The 16,592-nt window shown below is 39.9% G+C and overlaps 1 protein-coding gene across 1 annotated transcript in view; it reads right to left on the minus strand.

Annotated features, from left to right (window-relative positions):
- Window positions 1–366: 366 nt before the first annotated feature.
- Window positions 367–16,592, minus strand: part of LOC124556828 — a 554,569-nt gene continuing 538,343 nt past the window's right edge. Inside the window, exon 14 of the mRNA XM_047130843.1 lies at window positions 367–9,415. Coding sequence (XP_046986799.1) covers window positions 8,990–9,415 — 426 coding nt within the window. The 3' untranslated portion in view covers window positions 367–8,989. The remainder of the gene's footprint in view (window positions 9,416–16,592) is intronic.

A 16,592-nucleotide genomic window follows, 5' to 3' on the forward strand; every position in this document is an offset into this window, starting at 1 on the left:
TATCAGTTTTAAGAAATTTGTTTATCAGTTTTAAAACTTGCTAAAAGTCCACAAAAATGTCTATGTTGAGTAAATCTGAAAACTGAGTACATGGAGTGACTGGGTATGATGCTTTCTAAATTTCTTTATATGTTTGACTATATGCTCACAAAATAACTTCCAAGTCAAATGACTGAATAGTTTTTGATACAGGGTTCATATATGAAAAAGTTGTTGATACAGGTTTTCTGTTCCTTTATAAATAAATTCTGAGTTACACATTTGTCAGACACAGAAGACAATTGGAAGGAAATGAGTGGAGTTATCTAATGAAGCAAAAGGAGTTATGGAAATGAAAATAAACATTTTTTTTCATGAATTGTCATTTTAATGTTTTCTTTGCATCATTATACGATTTCAAAGTTTCTATTAAACTTTATTACATTTAAAGACACACACACACAACAGCACAGGATAAAACATATCTATTACTTTAATGTCAAGAATTTTATATGCAAACTCTACCAACTGCAGGTTTGAAATGAAACATTTTGAGACAGTTACTAAAACAAATTACACAGATATTCTGAAGTTATTTCTATGGTAAAATAAACAGCAATGCAGAATGCAGTCACAGTGGTGGGAAAGTAAATATGTCTCTCCACAAAATGCACACTTACAGAGCTGAAAATAAATGCGTTGGCAAGTGACAAAATGCATACTTTAACAGAATTATAAGCAATTCCAACATTTTCATTCCATACTTTTACAATGAGGGATATTTTAGGAACCTGTGAACATGGCTTTCAGTCTAGTAACAATTACCAATTTTTTATACTTCATGGACTTGAGAAAAAGTATTTGCTCAAATTCTACAACTTCAATGTTACTCTGGAAAACATCATGAAGATCTCAAATTTCCTTCAAACTCGAACTTTGACTTAACTTTATATGGCAGTGTTAGTGGAGTGTTTTGCAGTCTGAAGGTTAAGGCTAATAAATGAGCAAATGCTAGACAAAATTGTATTTTTATAATAAATAATGAGATCTTTAAATGAACATCAAATAGTGAATGTAGGCTCAAATTTCAGTACACAGAATCTTCATAAAATTGCAAAGAAAAAAATGGGTAATGTCATAACTCTCTGAATGAAGACAGATAAAACAGTGATCAATTATTTATTTGTTGTCCAATATAGCAGTGTACTGTATCAATCTGTTAGCATTAAGTATTCTCATGCTTCTTGTTTCTTTAAATGTTATGAATTATTGGAAGCTAAGTTTTTGTTAAAACTGCAGTGAAAGAAGTGGTGTAAAATCTGTGATATGACTTGTGGTAATTTTATATTTATGTTTTAATGACTGCATGTATAATTTCAATAAGAGAGGATACCTACAGATTTATAAGTTTCACAGAAGTAGATTTCAGTTATCGGCTAATAATTTTGTAGATGTTGTAGCACAATCAAGAATTAGGAATTACATTTTTCAGCACACTTGTTTTGAATACAAAACACTCCACAGCTATTAAGTTTGGAATTTAGCTACAAAATCAGTTTCTCTACAACCACAAAACGATTGTCTTTGAGGTAAATGCTTTCTCATTTGTCAGCCCATACCCAATCTTCCTTATGATAACTTATCCACATTTGTTAAATAAATATAAACACACAGTATTGATTGCTGCAGAGATTACAAACAAATTCAGTGAGACCATTTAAACATGCATAAAACTGTGTTTAGGTAGTTGTTTAGCGAGAGAGAAATAAAAAGACACTCTCAGCAACATTCATGTTTTTGTGCACAACATCAAACTCACACATACAGACATACATGCTCACACTCTTATAAGCTAAAACAAAAATATCTAATTTGTAAAAGGCATCATCAATATTACAGTGATGAAAATAATTAGTTACTGAATAACTGTAATAATAATGTCATAATAATAGTGTCATATATTGCAATTATCACAATTGTAATAATTTTTACACTAATAGGAACTTAAATTAGAAGTAGCCAAACAAGTGTTTCATGGATCGTTATGAATTCTAGGAATGATTGTAATGGCATGATATAACAAAATAAAATTCTGTTGATCCTCAGTGTTTCTGTCAGAGTCCATGTTCTATAAATTCAGTTATTCCCAAATTACAAAATCGCATGTACTATACATAAACCAATAAATTTTGCATGAAAACTGGTGAATACAAAGTTGCAGTTTATTAAATTTCTGTAATTTTTTGCACCCTAACTCATATAATTCCATACAAATACAGACTTTGAGGTAATTTCAGCAACTGCATACATTTAGGCTATTTTCAAGAAAATGTTGGAGAAAATTAAGATGTAAAAATAAATATTGAAGTGTTTTAATGTAACAAAAGTCACTTTTATAGACTTTTAGCAACATGTATGAGTTTTGCTTTTTGATTACAAAATATTTATTTTTGTTATCATATACTTCCGATATCAGATGAATGTATATACAATATAATTTAAATAATTCTGTATATCGAATTTTCAAGCATTTTCTATGCTAGAACATTTATACAAATTAAATCTGATACAGTGTTAAAGTGTATGATACTGGTATGACTGCTATTTTTAAAATATAAATCACTATTATAGTATAATAGTGCAAAGTTCTTTATAAAGGAACATATCTTTTTATTAAATTTACCATGAACAAGCAGTTAGCAAAGCATTGTCATATGGATCCAACAGCTTTTTTTATAATTTCATCATGAGGCACAAAATATAGTTTCTTCCCCCTTACTATTTCTAATGACATAATTATAAAACACTACATCCACACTATAGTACATGTTAGATAACTATTTTTCACGTAAATTTTTTTACATACCGTAGCATTATCAATATTCTGAATTTTAATTTTTTTTGTTTAATTTACAAAAGAAACATAATGTGTTTTCCCGGAACTGCTTCATAGTGAATGAAGTGGCTTTGGAGTGGAGTGCAGCATTGATGGATCTTATGTTATGAAATCATACCAAGAATCAAACGACCATTCCTTTCAGTTTTGCTATTATAGGCAGAACACAATGATTTCATGATAAAATACATCAGTAATTACAACCTTATGTTTTAAGCATTAATAATGATGTTGATGGTAATAATAACAAATATAATAGTGACAATAATAAAGTTAATTGTAGTAGTAGTAATAGTAATAATAAAAGTAATAATAGTGATAACCATGAACAGTAATAGTAGTAACTGAACATCATACAGTGAATATAACTATCTGGCATTGTTAAGTGTGATGTGTCTATAACGTTGAACAATTAACTAACGGCATACAGTTACTGTTAATCATTTCTCCAGAAAATTATCAACTGTATAATGTGTAATGATGAACTGTATTAGTTAAAACTATTGACTACAACATTCTGTAAACTATAATTATGGTATGGCATGTTAAAAATGTTGGAAGCAAAATATTATTTGATTAGTAACATGGGTATTACAGTAATAATTCTGGTAAATAATCAGGAAATACTGAGAGGACTAGGTCCAAAGGACATTTGTACCAATTATACAATTCAATTTGGGCCCCACATTTTCCTTGCAAATCTGTATATTTACATAATCCATCTTTATTTCTCTTATAATTTGCCACAGAGTATTGTGTACACAGAAAACTATATTTATCCATCATTATAAACTGCTAAAAATGGTTCTTGCAAGATGGCCAAGGAAGTACTTTGGAGCAAAGGAAGAAGGTATGTACTTTATGATTTTTTTAATAAAAGTCTTCAGAATCACAAGTGTCAATTTGTAGTCTCAACAGAAAAGCAGCAGTCAATTTAATTTCAAATGATGCAGCATAGCAAACAGCATGTTTCTTTTGCATGGCAGGGTACTGAATACTGCATGCTCATTTTGTATTTAGGAATGTTCAGTCAAAACTACTGGTTAAAATAATGTGTATCAAAGGGAGGAACTGAAGCTGTTGCAGAATTAACACGCAAAAGGGATAATTATATTCGTTTTATTCTCATTTTATAAGAGGCATCTTGACATCCACTGTCTGATAATTCGTAATTTTACTGTAAATGCATCAATATACTGTCAGGTACAGCCCTTTCATAAAATATAGACAAAGGAGCTCTTGCTATGTAGTGTATACATTCGATTCTGTACAGTGCACTTTACCATACCTGATTGTTCAGTTAATAAGTTGCAGATCATTTCAGAGCTTTAATGGTGTTACATACTGCTACAATTTATTGTTGTGTTTAACTCACTAATGATAAGAAACTATGTCTCAATAGAGCAAAATTGTTTCATTTTACCTCTCATGCTGTCTTTGATCAGAAGCATTGAGGCATACTAACTGCAACAACTGATACAAAATTCTGAATTAATGTGGCAAATTAATAACTGAAATAGAGATAATGACTATGCTTAATACATGAAAAGAAAACGTTAAACACTTTAACTCTGTACTACATATGTATGTGCCTACTTTGATATAACATGCATTAAAATCTATCCTATTTATATGTTAATAGCAATATTGAAATAGCTGTATATTATGTGTACATATAGCCTAACTATTTTGTCACCTGTGTTATGCAATTCTGTGGACAGTTAACAAGTAAACTTAAATACATATTAAAACTGTAAGAGAAATATTCTTATCTCTAAGTGCACCTAAAGGCACACTCCAATGGAACACTGTAAAAACATCCATATGGTTTATCCAGTTTTCTTTGGTGTAATTTACAAGTAAAATGTGGTTTGCTTTAGTGGTCATCTGCATGTCCACAAATGTGGATGTGAATGAAGTCTGATGAAAGAAAACCGTTAGATACGAGATATTTTAAAATTAATTTTGCTCGTGTTTGAAGGACTGTACAAAAATTTGTATTCAGCAAAATCATTTCTCTGAGTGTCACTAATCAAATTTCAGAAAGTATATTACTTTAACGAAGAACCAAAATAGACACAAATACCTATGAGTTATATAGATGGGATGGTAGAACTTTTTAATTTATTCAGTTATAGTAAGTGATTAATTGGCTCTTAAGAGCAAAATACTTAATAGAACTGGACTCGTTAGTCCTCTCAGTTTTTCCACATTTCAGTGTAATACATATTATAAATGTTTAAACAAAGAGCTTGTTATGTGGGTCATAACCTCACAATCCTGTTGAAATCATGCAATGATTGAATGAAACATGAGAGATGGGGCCATAATCTGCCACAGATCAGTACTTCTTGATCAAGCATCTGCTCTGGGTACAGGAATGATTAAATCACGTCTGAGAGCAGTACACAATTGAAGGCATATATAACATTTAACATTTTTATTTTCTGAAAGGTGTCAAATGAGTATTTATAACAACCTACAGTTTAGCTGAAAGCACTAGGACTGTAGATAATAAAATTTAAAAAATGATGTGTAAAATTAGATTAATTGTGATACTTCAGTGCTTTCATAGGCAATCAGCATATCTTGTGAAACGCCTGTAACATAAATGGCATTACAAACTGGCTCAGAGAGGTTTATAAACCATAACAACCCAACTCTCTTGCCTCTTCTGTGTTCTTTTCCATCTCTACAGCTTCATTCTTTCATAGTACATGGTCCAGAAACATAAATCTTACAGAACTACATTTTTATGTTTTTTATTTTTGAATATTTTGTTACTCCTGCAAGTTTAAAAATGGACACTTTACATTACTCAGTGTAAACTGGGTATAGATAAATAAAGAATTTCACAGTATTAAACAGAAAACCAACAACAAGTGAAAAACTTAAACCATATAACTAATACATGACTTAAAACTTAATAGATAATTTATTTTCTTTCACATATTACCAATTTCGATACACATGTAGGCCAGCTTTGACAGGATATATGCTTTCATATTGGGCCAATAACATACAATTTCAAATTTATGTTCTTAATGCTTAATTGCTGAACAGTGAAATCTTTACTATGTATTCACTTTAAAGAAATGTGTGTTCCTTTAAGCACCAAAAACTAGGTTCCAACTTGGTAAAATTTTCAAAATGTACACAAATTATTTTAAAATATTCAAATACAGTACACTGTAGATAACTTTTAAAGTTTCTATTGCAAATTGTGATATTTATGTGTTACACACATTTGCCAGTGAAATCAACACTTTAATGCGTGTGTTTGGCTATTGATTACATAAAAAGTTTCCAACTCTATGTATTTCAATGCTATTGCATTTTAATTATGTATACATACAGACACATACATATTGGAGTAAATGTATGTATATATATGCACTGCTAATAAGTAATTATTTTTGTTGAGAGAAGTTTCCACATGTAAAACAAGTTGAACTTGTGTTGCAGTGTGGACTATTGCAGTTTTGTGGAACACAACATTTTAGTAGGTTCACATAAAATGCGTGTTTAATAAAAATTATGTATTGCACATTGAGTGTTAAACTCAGTGTGCATCTGGGCTATTGCAAATTGTGATATTTGAAATACAAGTTATCCATAACTATGCCAGCTTCAATCCTTGACATGCATGTTGACAACTTCCTGACCTTTCATATTTGTTGCTACTTTAAGTGACATTTATTATGGACAGCCTGCTTATGTGAGTATGGGTACACGAAGAATGTAGAACTCAATCGTGTATTGGGCTATTGTAATTCAGACTGTATATGTAGCCATACATCAACAAATATACAGTTAATGTGTTACATGCTGTGATACATAAAGTAGCAGACTTCTTATGTATTTGAATGCTATTCAGGTATGTGTATTGTGGATCTGCACAAGAGTGTAGCAACATCTTGTGCAGTTGGGCTATTGTACATTATGTCATATCAATCTGTTAAGTATCATACATATACATTTAGAGTATTTACACTCTGTATTATATATTTTGTAACTATTACTTTTACAAAGAGAGTTGTTTAGTGTATGTGGTACATATCGAGTGTCAGACTCGATTATGTATTCGGGCTATTGCAGAATAAAATACTGTAAAATGTCAGCAGTAAATGGATACATTCGAGTGTCAGACTCGGAATGTATTTGGGCTATTGTAAATTATTGTAAAACTGTATTTCCTTATTTGTAGTATGGTACGCCTGAGTGTCAGACTCAAACGTATTTGGGCTATTGTAAATTATACTGTTTTGTATAACGATTATCATATATAATACATAACATGAGTGTGTGACTCAGAATGTATTTGTGTTGCATTTTATTTAAAGAATGTAATTTGAATATTTTTACTAGAATACATAGCATTTCGCTCAGGGCCCTCAAATGTTTTGAGTTTTAAGCAAGAATATAAGGATACCGGTAGTATTTTTTCCGTTATTCTAGAACAGTTGACCTACAAGAAACCCGAATTAGCTTCAAATATGCAAACCACTACATATTACTCGGAGAGCTGCCGCACAAACTACAGTTTGGGAAATATTGCAGTGACTAGCTGTAACAGCTTACATGTTCCAATAAAATTTATAAAACTGTACATATAATTAAATAAGCAGAAACAGAGATTCAATATTTATAGGTGAAACAAACAATTATGTGTCAACTTGTCAGCTTAAAACAATTTTGCAAATCTACATTAGAAGATAAATTTGATTATCGTCTTCTCATTAAACTATATACAAACTAACAAAGAATTAATATTATCTTTGGTCGGTGTAAAGAATAGTTATATTAAATTAACTCCAGTTCAGACTGTATCTGATACGAAACTTAAACAAATTTGAAAAGAAACTACTACCTAATTAACAAAACCGCTTCACAGTATTGCTTCTTCCAATTGTTCAGTTAGCCTCGGTCACATTTTCTCAAAAACTACTATCGGTACCATTATATTGAAATTTAGTACAGGCCGAAAATTTTTACAGGTATTTTTGAATATGTTCCAGCACGTAATAAAATAGCTGTCGCGGTACCTACTCCTCCGTCACGGCAGAACACGACTCGAGCAACGGGTACCGGGAATCTATTCACTCGGACAACTAAATTAACGGGAAGTGTGCAACTCGACCTATAACGTACGTGTCGAAGGAAACAAATTTTTACTGTCGACAGTTGTTTCCGGACGATGTGCCGCGAACGAAAGATGACTTACACGTAATAGGACTGATACGAATTTCCACGATAAAGAAAATTACAGTTTACGAATGAGGTAGGGAACGCAGTAGCTTTATTTTATTACGCGTGGAAAGGAAATCGATCGATCCGAAGAGAGGGGATTTGTTCGAACAGATTTTGAGCATATTTAGAGGGAGATTATGTGTATCGACCAACTAAATATTATATGCAACCCAGTGTCAAAACTTTACACTACTATGTCCGTATGAGACGCGATGCAAGGTATCGAACTGCATATACGGATTTCAAATGGTCTTTATAGCAAATAACTACTCGTGTGGCACTGATTATAAAAAGTTACAGTTAATAATTACACGCGGAAGCGGCGTCTCGCGTGGAGACGAAACTAAAATTCTGCGCACCTAACGATCGTAACGATTTTGTACAAAACGGACAAAAAAATCCGGCGAATACAGCAACCTGGCGAGTTATAACAACTCGTAAGCAATTATTGTACAAGAGATTCACATTGAGCTCGTCAGGCGACCGTAACGGGAGGTGGCCGCGTACGGCGCGCCCTTACGGTCGTCTGACTATTCCTACGAAAAATATCCGGTATCACGCTGTACATAACCACTCGTACTGGTAGACTCGAAAACAAAGGAAAGCTGCGCTCGAACGCAGAGGAAGCGAAAACATTGGGTCGCGATTTCGCGAGGTTGAGCCGACTCTAGGAGAGAGGGCGGGTGCTCGCGGAAACGTAAGGCTGTCTATCCTAGCTACGAAATTACGATCACAGCCGACGTATACTTCCAGAAACTGAAGAGCAAAACAACGAGTACGTACAACGAAAAGGAGGAAAGGAAGGGGCAAGTGTGCAGTCTTTACGAACAGGAGATACTCGCCGGCTGGGGCTGGGCTGGAGGCCTAGGGGTTGGCGCCGCCGGCCGGGCCCTGCGCGTTGACGAGCGAGAAGCCGAGCGCGCGTGGGTCTCCGCCGTGCAGCCGCAGGGCCTGCTCCAGCCGCTGCTCCTGCAGCCGCAGCGCCTCGCTCAGGTCGGGCGACAGCTGCTCCTGCTGCTGGCCGTGCACGCCGTGCTGGCCGCCGCCGCCGCCCCCGCCGCCCCCGCCATGGTGGTTGAGGCCGGCGGCGGGCCCGTTGTGCGCCGCGTGGCCGCCGGGGCCCGGCCCGCCCCCGCCGCCCCCGCCGCCGCCGCCCATGCCGCCCCCGCTGGACGACGCGGCCGCCGCCGCCGCCTGGCTCACGGCCAGCCGCAGCGCCGCCTCCGCCTGCGAGCGCAGCAGCGCCTCCGCCTGGTGCATGCGCAGCGCCGCCGCCTCCGGCGACGAGGCCTGTTCCGACACACACACACATTACTTCCTCTGGCTCCTCTGCACAGTATTCGCAAAAAGGAGACACGCTGATACAGTGCAACACTGCTCCTATATGTACAGGGTGATCAAAAAGTCAGTATAAATTTGAAAACTGAATAAACCTCGGAATAATGTAGATAGAGAGGTACAAATTGACGCACGTGATTGGAATGACATGGGGTTTTATTAGAACCAAAAAAATACAAACGTTCAACATATGTCCGACAGATGGCGCTTCATCTGATCAGAATAGCAATAATTAGCATAACAAAGTAAGACAAAGCAAAGATGATGTTCTTTACAGGAAATTCTCAATACGTCCACCATCATTCCTCAACAATAGCTGTAGTCGAGGAATAATGTTGTGAACAGCACTGTGAAGCATGTCTGGAGTTATGGTGAGGCATTGGCGTCGGATGTTGTCTTTCAGCATCCCTAGAGATGTCGGTCGATCACGATACACTTGCGACTTCAGGTAACCCCAAAGCCAATAATCGCACGGACTGAGGTCTGGGGACCTGGGAGGCCAAGCATGACGAAAGTGGCGGCTGAGCACACGATCATCACCAAACGACGCGCGCAAGAGATCTTTCACGCGTCTAGCAATATGGGGTGGTTGTAATAAAACCCCATGTCATTCCAAGCATGTGTATCAATTTTTACCTCTCTATCTACATTATTCCGTGGTTTATTAAGTTTTCAAATGTATACTGACTTCTTGATCACCCGGTACTTTATTAACTTCGGTGTAGGACAATGGACAACGATGCTCTAGATATCAATTAAAATCCCCCAGTCTGACTAGAGAGGTTTCCCTCGGTCATTAGGCGAATGCCGGAACTGAAAAGCTCATCCAAAAGTTTCCCGTCTAGAATTCCTTCAGCCCCACTCCCAGCCTGTTGGGACGTTTGTCTGACGAGGGCCGAGTCCTACAACAGACTACGCTGCTAAGAGCTCCGAATGAGAGGTTTAAAACGAGAAAAAATAATAAATAATAGAATGGGTGCCCTCAGCTCGTCGAGGATGAGACTCCACAACGTTCTTCGGGTGTTTATTTATGCATTGACGTTACAGAGTGACCTGCGGCCTTGATAATATGGTGGGTTGTTTACTGATAAAAAGTAGTAACAGAGCTGCAGAGATTGCCTCCTCGTCTTATTCTGCAGCTTCTCACAGTGCTGTTTTTTTATTCTCTTTTACATAATTACATTGTTAATTAAAAACAACACACGTCATACATAAAGTAAATTTTAGAAAAGAAAAATAAATTTTGCTACGTTCTTAAGAAGAAAATAATAGGCGGCAGAAGAGAGCTAGATAATAAAAGAGGTCCCTTTATCTGTCTGTTTCAAGTGCGAGTGCTTCGGTAGACACTTAGAGACTGTTTCACCTCAGTTAGCATATTCTACTTTACTATGGTTACTGCTAAATACAGCCGCGCCGAGTGGCCGTGCGGTTCGAGGCGCCACGTAACGGATTGAGCGGCGACTTCCGCCGGAGGTTCCAATCCTCCCTCGAGCATGGGTGTGTGTGTTGTTCTTAGCATAAGTTAGTTTAACTAGTGTGTAAGTCTAGTGACCCACGACCACAGCAGTTTGGTCTCTTAGGAATTCACACACTTCTTTGCTAAATATATGTGTGACATGAGATTAGCTGTACGTGGTTTGTCAGTATGAAGTTTGTTACTGCAATTAGTTTCACCAATGCCCGCCGCATAAGCGGTAGAGGAGCCTCGGGTATGCTGTATCCATTCGAAGCCACCCATTGGTGATCAGATGTCGCAGAGCGACCACATTGTGTGGTTTCGATTGTTACGTTTCACCCGTTATCGCAAATAGACCCAGAAACTTTATATGGCGTCCATATCGGTGATTTGGCGGCTCAGTGTGCGTGACTATCCGTCAAACGAGTAGCGTATGCATACAGCCGTGTGAAAATGGTTGTTACCATTATGGAAGAAGGGAGTGTACACAACGAACTCATTGTGAAGATTTAGCAGACAGGGCAACATTTTGTCACCGACAATGTTGATATAAACAGCGTGTCTCACTTTCACGGCACTGAGAGGGTACAGCTCACTGTAAGGAAAACATCGCCAAAAAGTCATAGGCCCAGCTCCGACCTAAACTACACCCTCCACGCACCGCGGGTTAAACGTCTCATCTGTGCACTCGACACTTTGCGTCGTCTGAAAAGAGGCAAAATCACGATTCGTCGGACAACTCTATATGCATCCAGTCAGCTAGTGGCCAGTTTCTCTGTTGTTTGGCTCGTTGAAGATATGCAGCTTTACGTACTGATGTGACCAATGGCCTTTTGCGAGGCACACGACGCCGAATGTTCCTTGCATGCAGTTCCCCTGTGGAATTTTCGCTAAGAAACTCGTCTATATGGGCTTACATCTACTGACAGCAGCAATTTATGTAGCATTTCGCGGGATTGTCACCGGTAAGGCGTGACACTTCGGTCCCTGTCGATTAGGACGTTGTTTCGAGCGCTGTTCACACACGGCTGCGAGGTGTATATCATCCCTTGGAGACGTGTTCTACAGTCCGTGTTAGTAGACCAGCAAACTAGGCAAGTTCACTCAGGGTGGGATCATAGGCACATCCAAACACGACATCTCTTTTCTGTCGTTCTGTCACGTGTTCGCGTCACCTCATCGCACTGCGCCGATTCCATATACAAGATTAGCTCGGCATGGCTTACGTCAGTTTTAGAGGGTAAAATGACCGCCCGTTGACAGTTCTGCACAATCTTCAAGCGCCACACTAGTATTTCGGACGTTGAGTCCGCATTCAGAAAGATTATATAAATTGACCTGGACCGACAGTTGAAAATGTGTACTAGAACTAGGATTGTAAGCTGGAGATGTTGCTGTTAGCGCACAGTCACTCTGCCATTACCCTGCCTAACCACGCCTCTTCGCCTGACCCTAATTCTTAATGTCACTAGATGCACCTCCCAGATGTCTATTACATGTTCTGCCACGAGGCGGAAACCTTTGGATAATTTATCCAAGAAATATCAAACCAAATGTTTACGTGAGAGCAGGTAGGGTTGTTCTGAACGGACGAATATGGTCAGTGTATCACGTGCCCAGGGCCGGTTCGAGAACGTTTTTCCACACAAATGACTTATCATTTGGCGCTCCCCTCCCCTACCCCTCCCTTTTCCCTCGCGCACTTTCACTAATTGCGATACCCACTGTATACAAATATTACACTTGGGCGTCCCTCTCGGCTTGGCTCGCCGAGCGGCCTTTACTAATGATGATATGCCCTGTATAGAAATGTAAGACTTGTGGCATCTTGGCGCACCAAGCGGTGACACGTGTCACTTGCGCCTTAAGCCGACCCTGCGGATGCCTCTTTGATAAAAGTGTTCGTTAGAGAATTAACAGCACCGCTGAGAATAATCGTCGTAGAGAAAGACGCGATGTGGACATCACACATGAATGCCGAGTAGGACAACCTATGCGCGAGCGGAGAACAGTAAACCGGAGTCAGCCGTGCGGTATTAGCCGAGCGGTCTGGGCGCTGCAGTCATGGACTGTGCGGCTGGTCCCGGCGGGGGTTCGAGTCCCCCCTCGGGCATGGGTGTGTGTGTTTGTCCTTAGGATAATTTAGGTTAAGTAGTGTGTAAGCTTAGCAGTTAAGTCCCATAAGATTTCACACACATTTGAACACAAACCGGAGTCAACCAGGCCCGAGTGTGTCACAAAAGTTCGGCGAAATCTGCTGTCCGTGGAGCTCAGAAGCAGATGCGCGGCGTCTGTTCCCCATGCTAGCTACGCTGTATCGGCAGAAAAGATACAAATTTTCTCAAGAGTTTCGACAATGGATGTTACCGCTTGGCGACTGGTGGTCTCTTGCGACGAATCACGCTTTGTAATTCATAGAACAGTTGAGAGAGCGTCTGTTCCCCATGCTAGCTACGCTGTATCGGCAGAAAAGATACAAATTTTCTCAAGAGTTTCGACAATGGATGTTACCGCTTGGCGACTGGTGGTCTCTTGCGACGAATCACGCTTTGTAATTCATAGAACAGTTGAGAGAGCGTCTGTTCCCCATGCTAGCTACGCTGTATCGGCAGAAAAGATACAAATTTTCTCAAGAGTTTCGACAATGGATGTTACCGCTTTGCGACTGGTGGTCTCTTGCGACGAATCACGCTTTGTAATTCATAGAACAGTTGAGAGAGCGTCTGTTCCCCATGCTAGCTACGCTGTATCGGCAGAAAAGATACAAATTTTCTCAAGAGTTTCGACAATGGATGTTACCGCTTGGCGACTGGTGGTCTCTTGCGACGAATCACGCTTTGTAATTCATAGAACAGTTGAGAGAGCGTCTGTTCCCCATGCTAGCTACGCTGTATCGGCAGAAAAGATACAAATTTTCTCAAGAGTTTCGACAATGGATGTTACCGCTTGGCGACTGGTGGTCTCTTGCGACGAATCACGCTTTGTAATTCATAGAACAGTTGAGAGAGCGTCTGTTCCCCATGCTAGCTACGCTGTATCGGCAGAAAAGATACAAATTTTCTCAAGAGTTTCGACAATGGATGTTACCGCTTTGCGACTGGTGGTCTCTTGCGACGAATCACGCTTTGTAATTCATAGAACAGTTGAGAGAGCGTCTGTTCCCCATGCTAGCTACGCTGTATCGGCAGAAAAGATACAAATTTTCTCAAGAGTTTCGACAATGGATGTTACCGCTTGGCGACTGGTGGTCTCTTGCGACGAATCACGCTTTGTAATTCATAGAACAGTTGAGAGAGCGTCTGTTCCCCATGCTAGCTACGCTGTATCGGCAGAAAAGATACAAATTTTCTCAAGAGTTTCGACAATGGATGTTACCGCTTGGCGACTGGTGGTCTCTTGCGACGAATCACGCTTTGTAATTCATAGAACAGTTGAGAGAGCGTCTGTTCCCCATGCTAGCTACGCTGTATCGGCAGAAAAGATACAAATTTTCTCAAGAGTTTCGACAATGGATGTTACCGCTTGGCGACTGGTGGTCTCTTGCGACGAATCACGCTTTGTAATTCATAGAACAGTTGAGAGAGCGTCTGTTCCCCATGCTAGCTACGCTGTATCGGCAGAAAAGATACAAATTTTCTCAAGAGTTTCGACAATGGATGTTACCGCTTGGCGACTGGTGGTCTCTTGCGACGAATCACGCTTTGTAATTCATAGAACAGTTGAGAGAGCGTCTGTTCCCCATGCTAGCTACGCTGTATCGGCAGAAAAGATACAAATTTTCTCAAGAGTTTCGACAATGGATGTTACCGCTTGGCGACTGGTGGTCTCTTGCGACGAATCACGCTTTGTAATTCATAGAACAGTTGAACGAGGGCATGTCTGGCGAGACACTTGGAGAAACACCCTACTGGATGAACATTTCAGCTGCGGGAATCTCTTCAAGCTGCGTTACGAATCACCTTCATTCGAGTACGATGACTGCCTTCCTTCGTGAGAATAAAATGTTTCAGTGTCTCGAGTGTTCGAAACTGGTTCGAAGAACACATCCATTAGCCACGAAGGCGATTTCACCTTTGCGATATAAGCGATTTTATGATATATTCCATTCGCGTATGGAGCAAAGCAAACGTTACTGTCTATAAGCGTAGACGAGCACCCCAATTTCTCCTATCTTATTATCGTGATTCCTATGGGATACATGACGGCAGCAGACTACCACTTCTTTAGTTTACCCAGCAGAATTTCACCAGAACAGAGTGATCTTTCTTCTAAAGTTCCATTAACGTTCCTTGAGGACCTCTGTTGCACTTTCGTTAGTTGTTTATGAGCTGTTACGATCCTGGCATCGCAACTCTGAATCCGCTATTCTCTATAGTGTCAATGATTGAGGATGTTTTTGTTAGGCAGGACGCAGCTTATCATTGTCAGAAATGGAAGTAACTTCAGGCGTCCGCGGGTTAGTGTATTGTAACACTTGCTGCTCATTTACACACACCAAAAAAAGTTTTGCATCACTTCGGTTCCGAGAGTTCCGGAACCTTTACAGAAAATTGGAATAGAAATCAACATAAACATCATTTCCGCCGTTTTTATTGCTCATCAAAACCACACATTGCATGTTGTACCACCGTGCAGCGAGATCTTCAGATGTGGTGGTCCAGATTGCTGTACACACCGGCACCTCTAATACCCAGTAGCACGTCCTATTGCACTGATGCATACCTGTATTCGTCGTGGCACACTATCCACAAGTTCATCAAGGCAATGTTGGTCCAGATTGTCCCACTTCTTAACGGCGATTCGGTGCAGATCCCTCAGAGTGGTTGGTGGGTCACGTCGTCCATAAACAGCCCTTTTCAATCTATCCCAGGCATGTTTGATAGGGTTCATCTCTGGAGAGCATACTGGCCACTCTAGTCGAGCGATTTCGTTACCCTGAAGGAAGTCATTCACAAGACGTGCACGATGGGGCGCGAATTGTCCTCCATGAAGGCGAATGCCTCGCCAATATGCTGCCAATATGGTTGCACTATCGGTCGTAGGATGGCATTCACGTGTCGTACAGCCGTTATGGCGCCTTCCATGACCACCAACGGCGTACGTCGGTCCCACATAATTTCTTCCCCCCCCCCCCCCCCCTTTCCCCCAAAACAGCAGGCAATCTCCACCTTGCATTCGCTGGACAGTGTGTCTAAGGGCTTCCTCCTGACCGGGTTGCCTCCAAACGCGTCTTTGACAATTATCTGGTTGAAGGCATATGCCACACTCACCGATGAAGAGAACGTGATGCCAATCCTGAGCGGTCCATTCGGCATGTTGTTGGGCCCATCTGTACCGTGCTGCATGGTGTCGTGGTTGCAAAGATGGACCTCGCTATGGATGTCGGGAGCGAAGTTGCGCATCAAGCAACCTATTGCGCACAGTTTGAGTCGTAACACGACGTCCTGAGATTGCACGAACAGCGTTATTCAACATGGTGGCGTTGCTGTCAGGGTTCCTCCGAGCCATGATCCGTAGGTAGCCGTCATCCACTGCAGTAGTAGCCCTTGGGCGGCCTCAGCGAGCCATATCGTCGACAGTTCCTGTCTCTCTGTATCTCCTCCATGTCCGAAAAACATCGCTTTGGTTCACTCCGAGATGCCTGGACACTTAACTTGTTGAGAGCCCTTCCTG

The sequence above is a fragment of the Schistocerca americana genome, chromosome X, assembly GCF_021461395.2.
Source record: "Schistocerca americana isolate TAMUIC-IGC-003095 chromosome X, iqSchAmer2.1, whole genome shotgun sequence".
In the NCBI taxonomy this organism is placed as follows: Eukaryota; Metazoa; Arthropoda; class Insecta; order Orthoptera; family Acrididae; genus Schistocerca; species Schistocerca americana.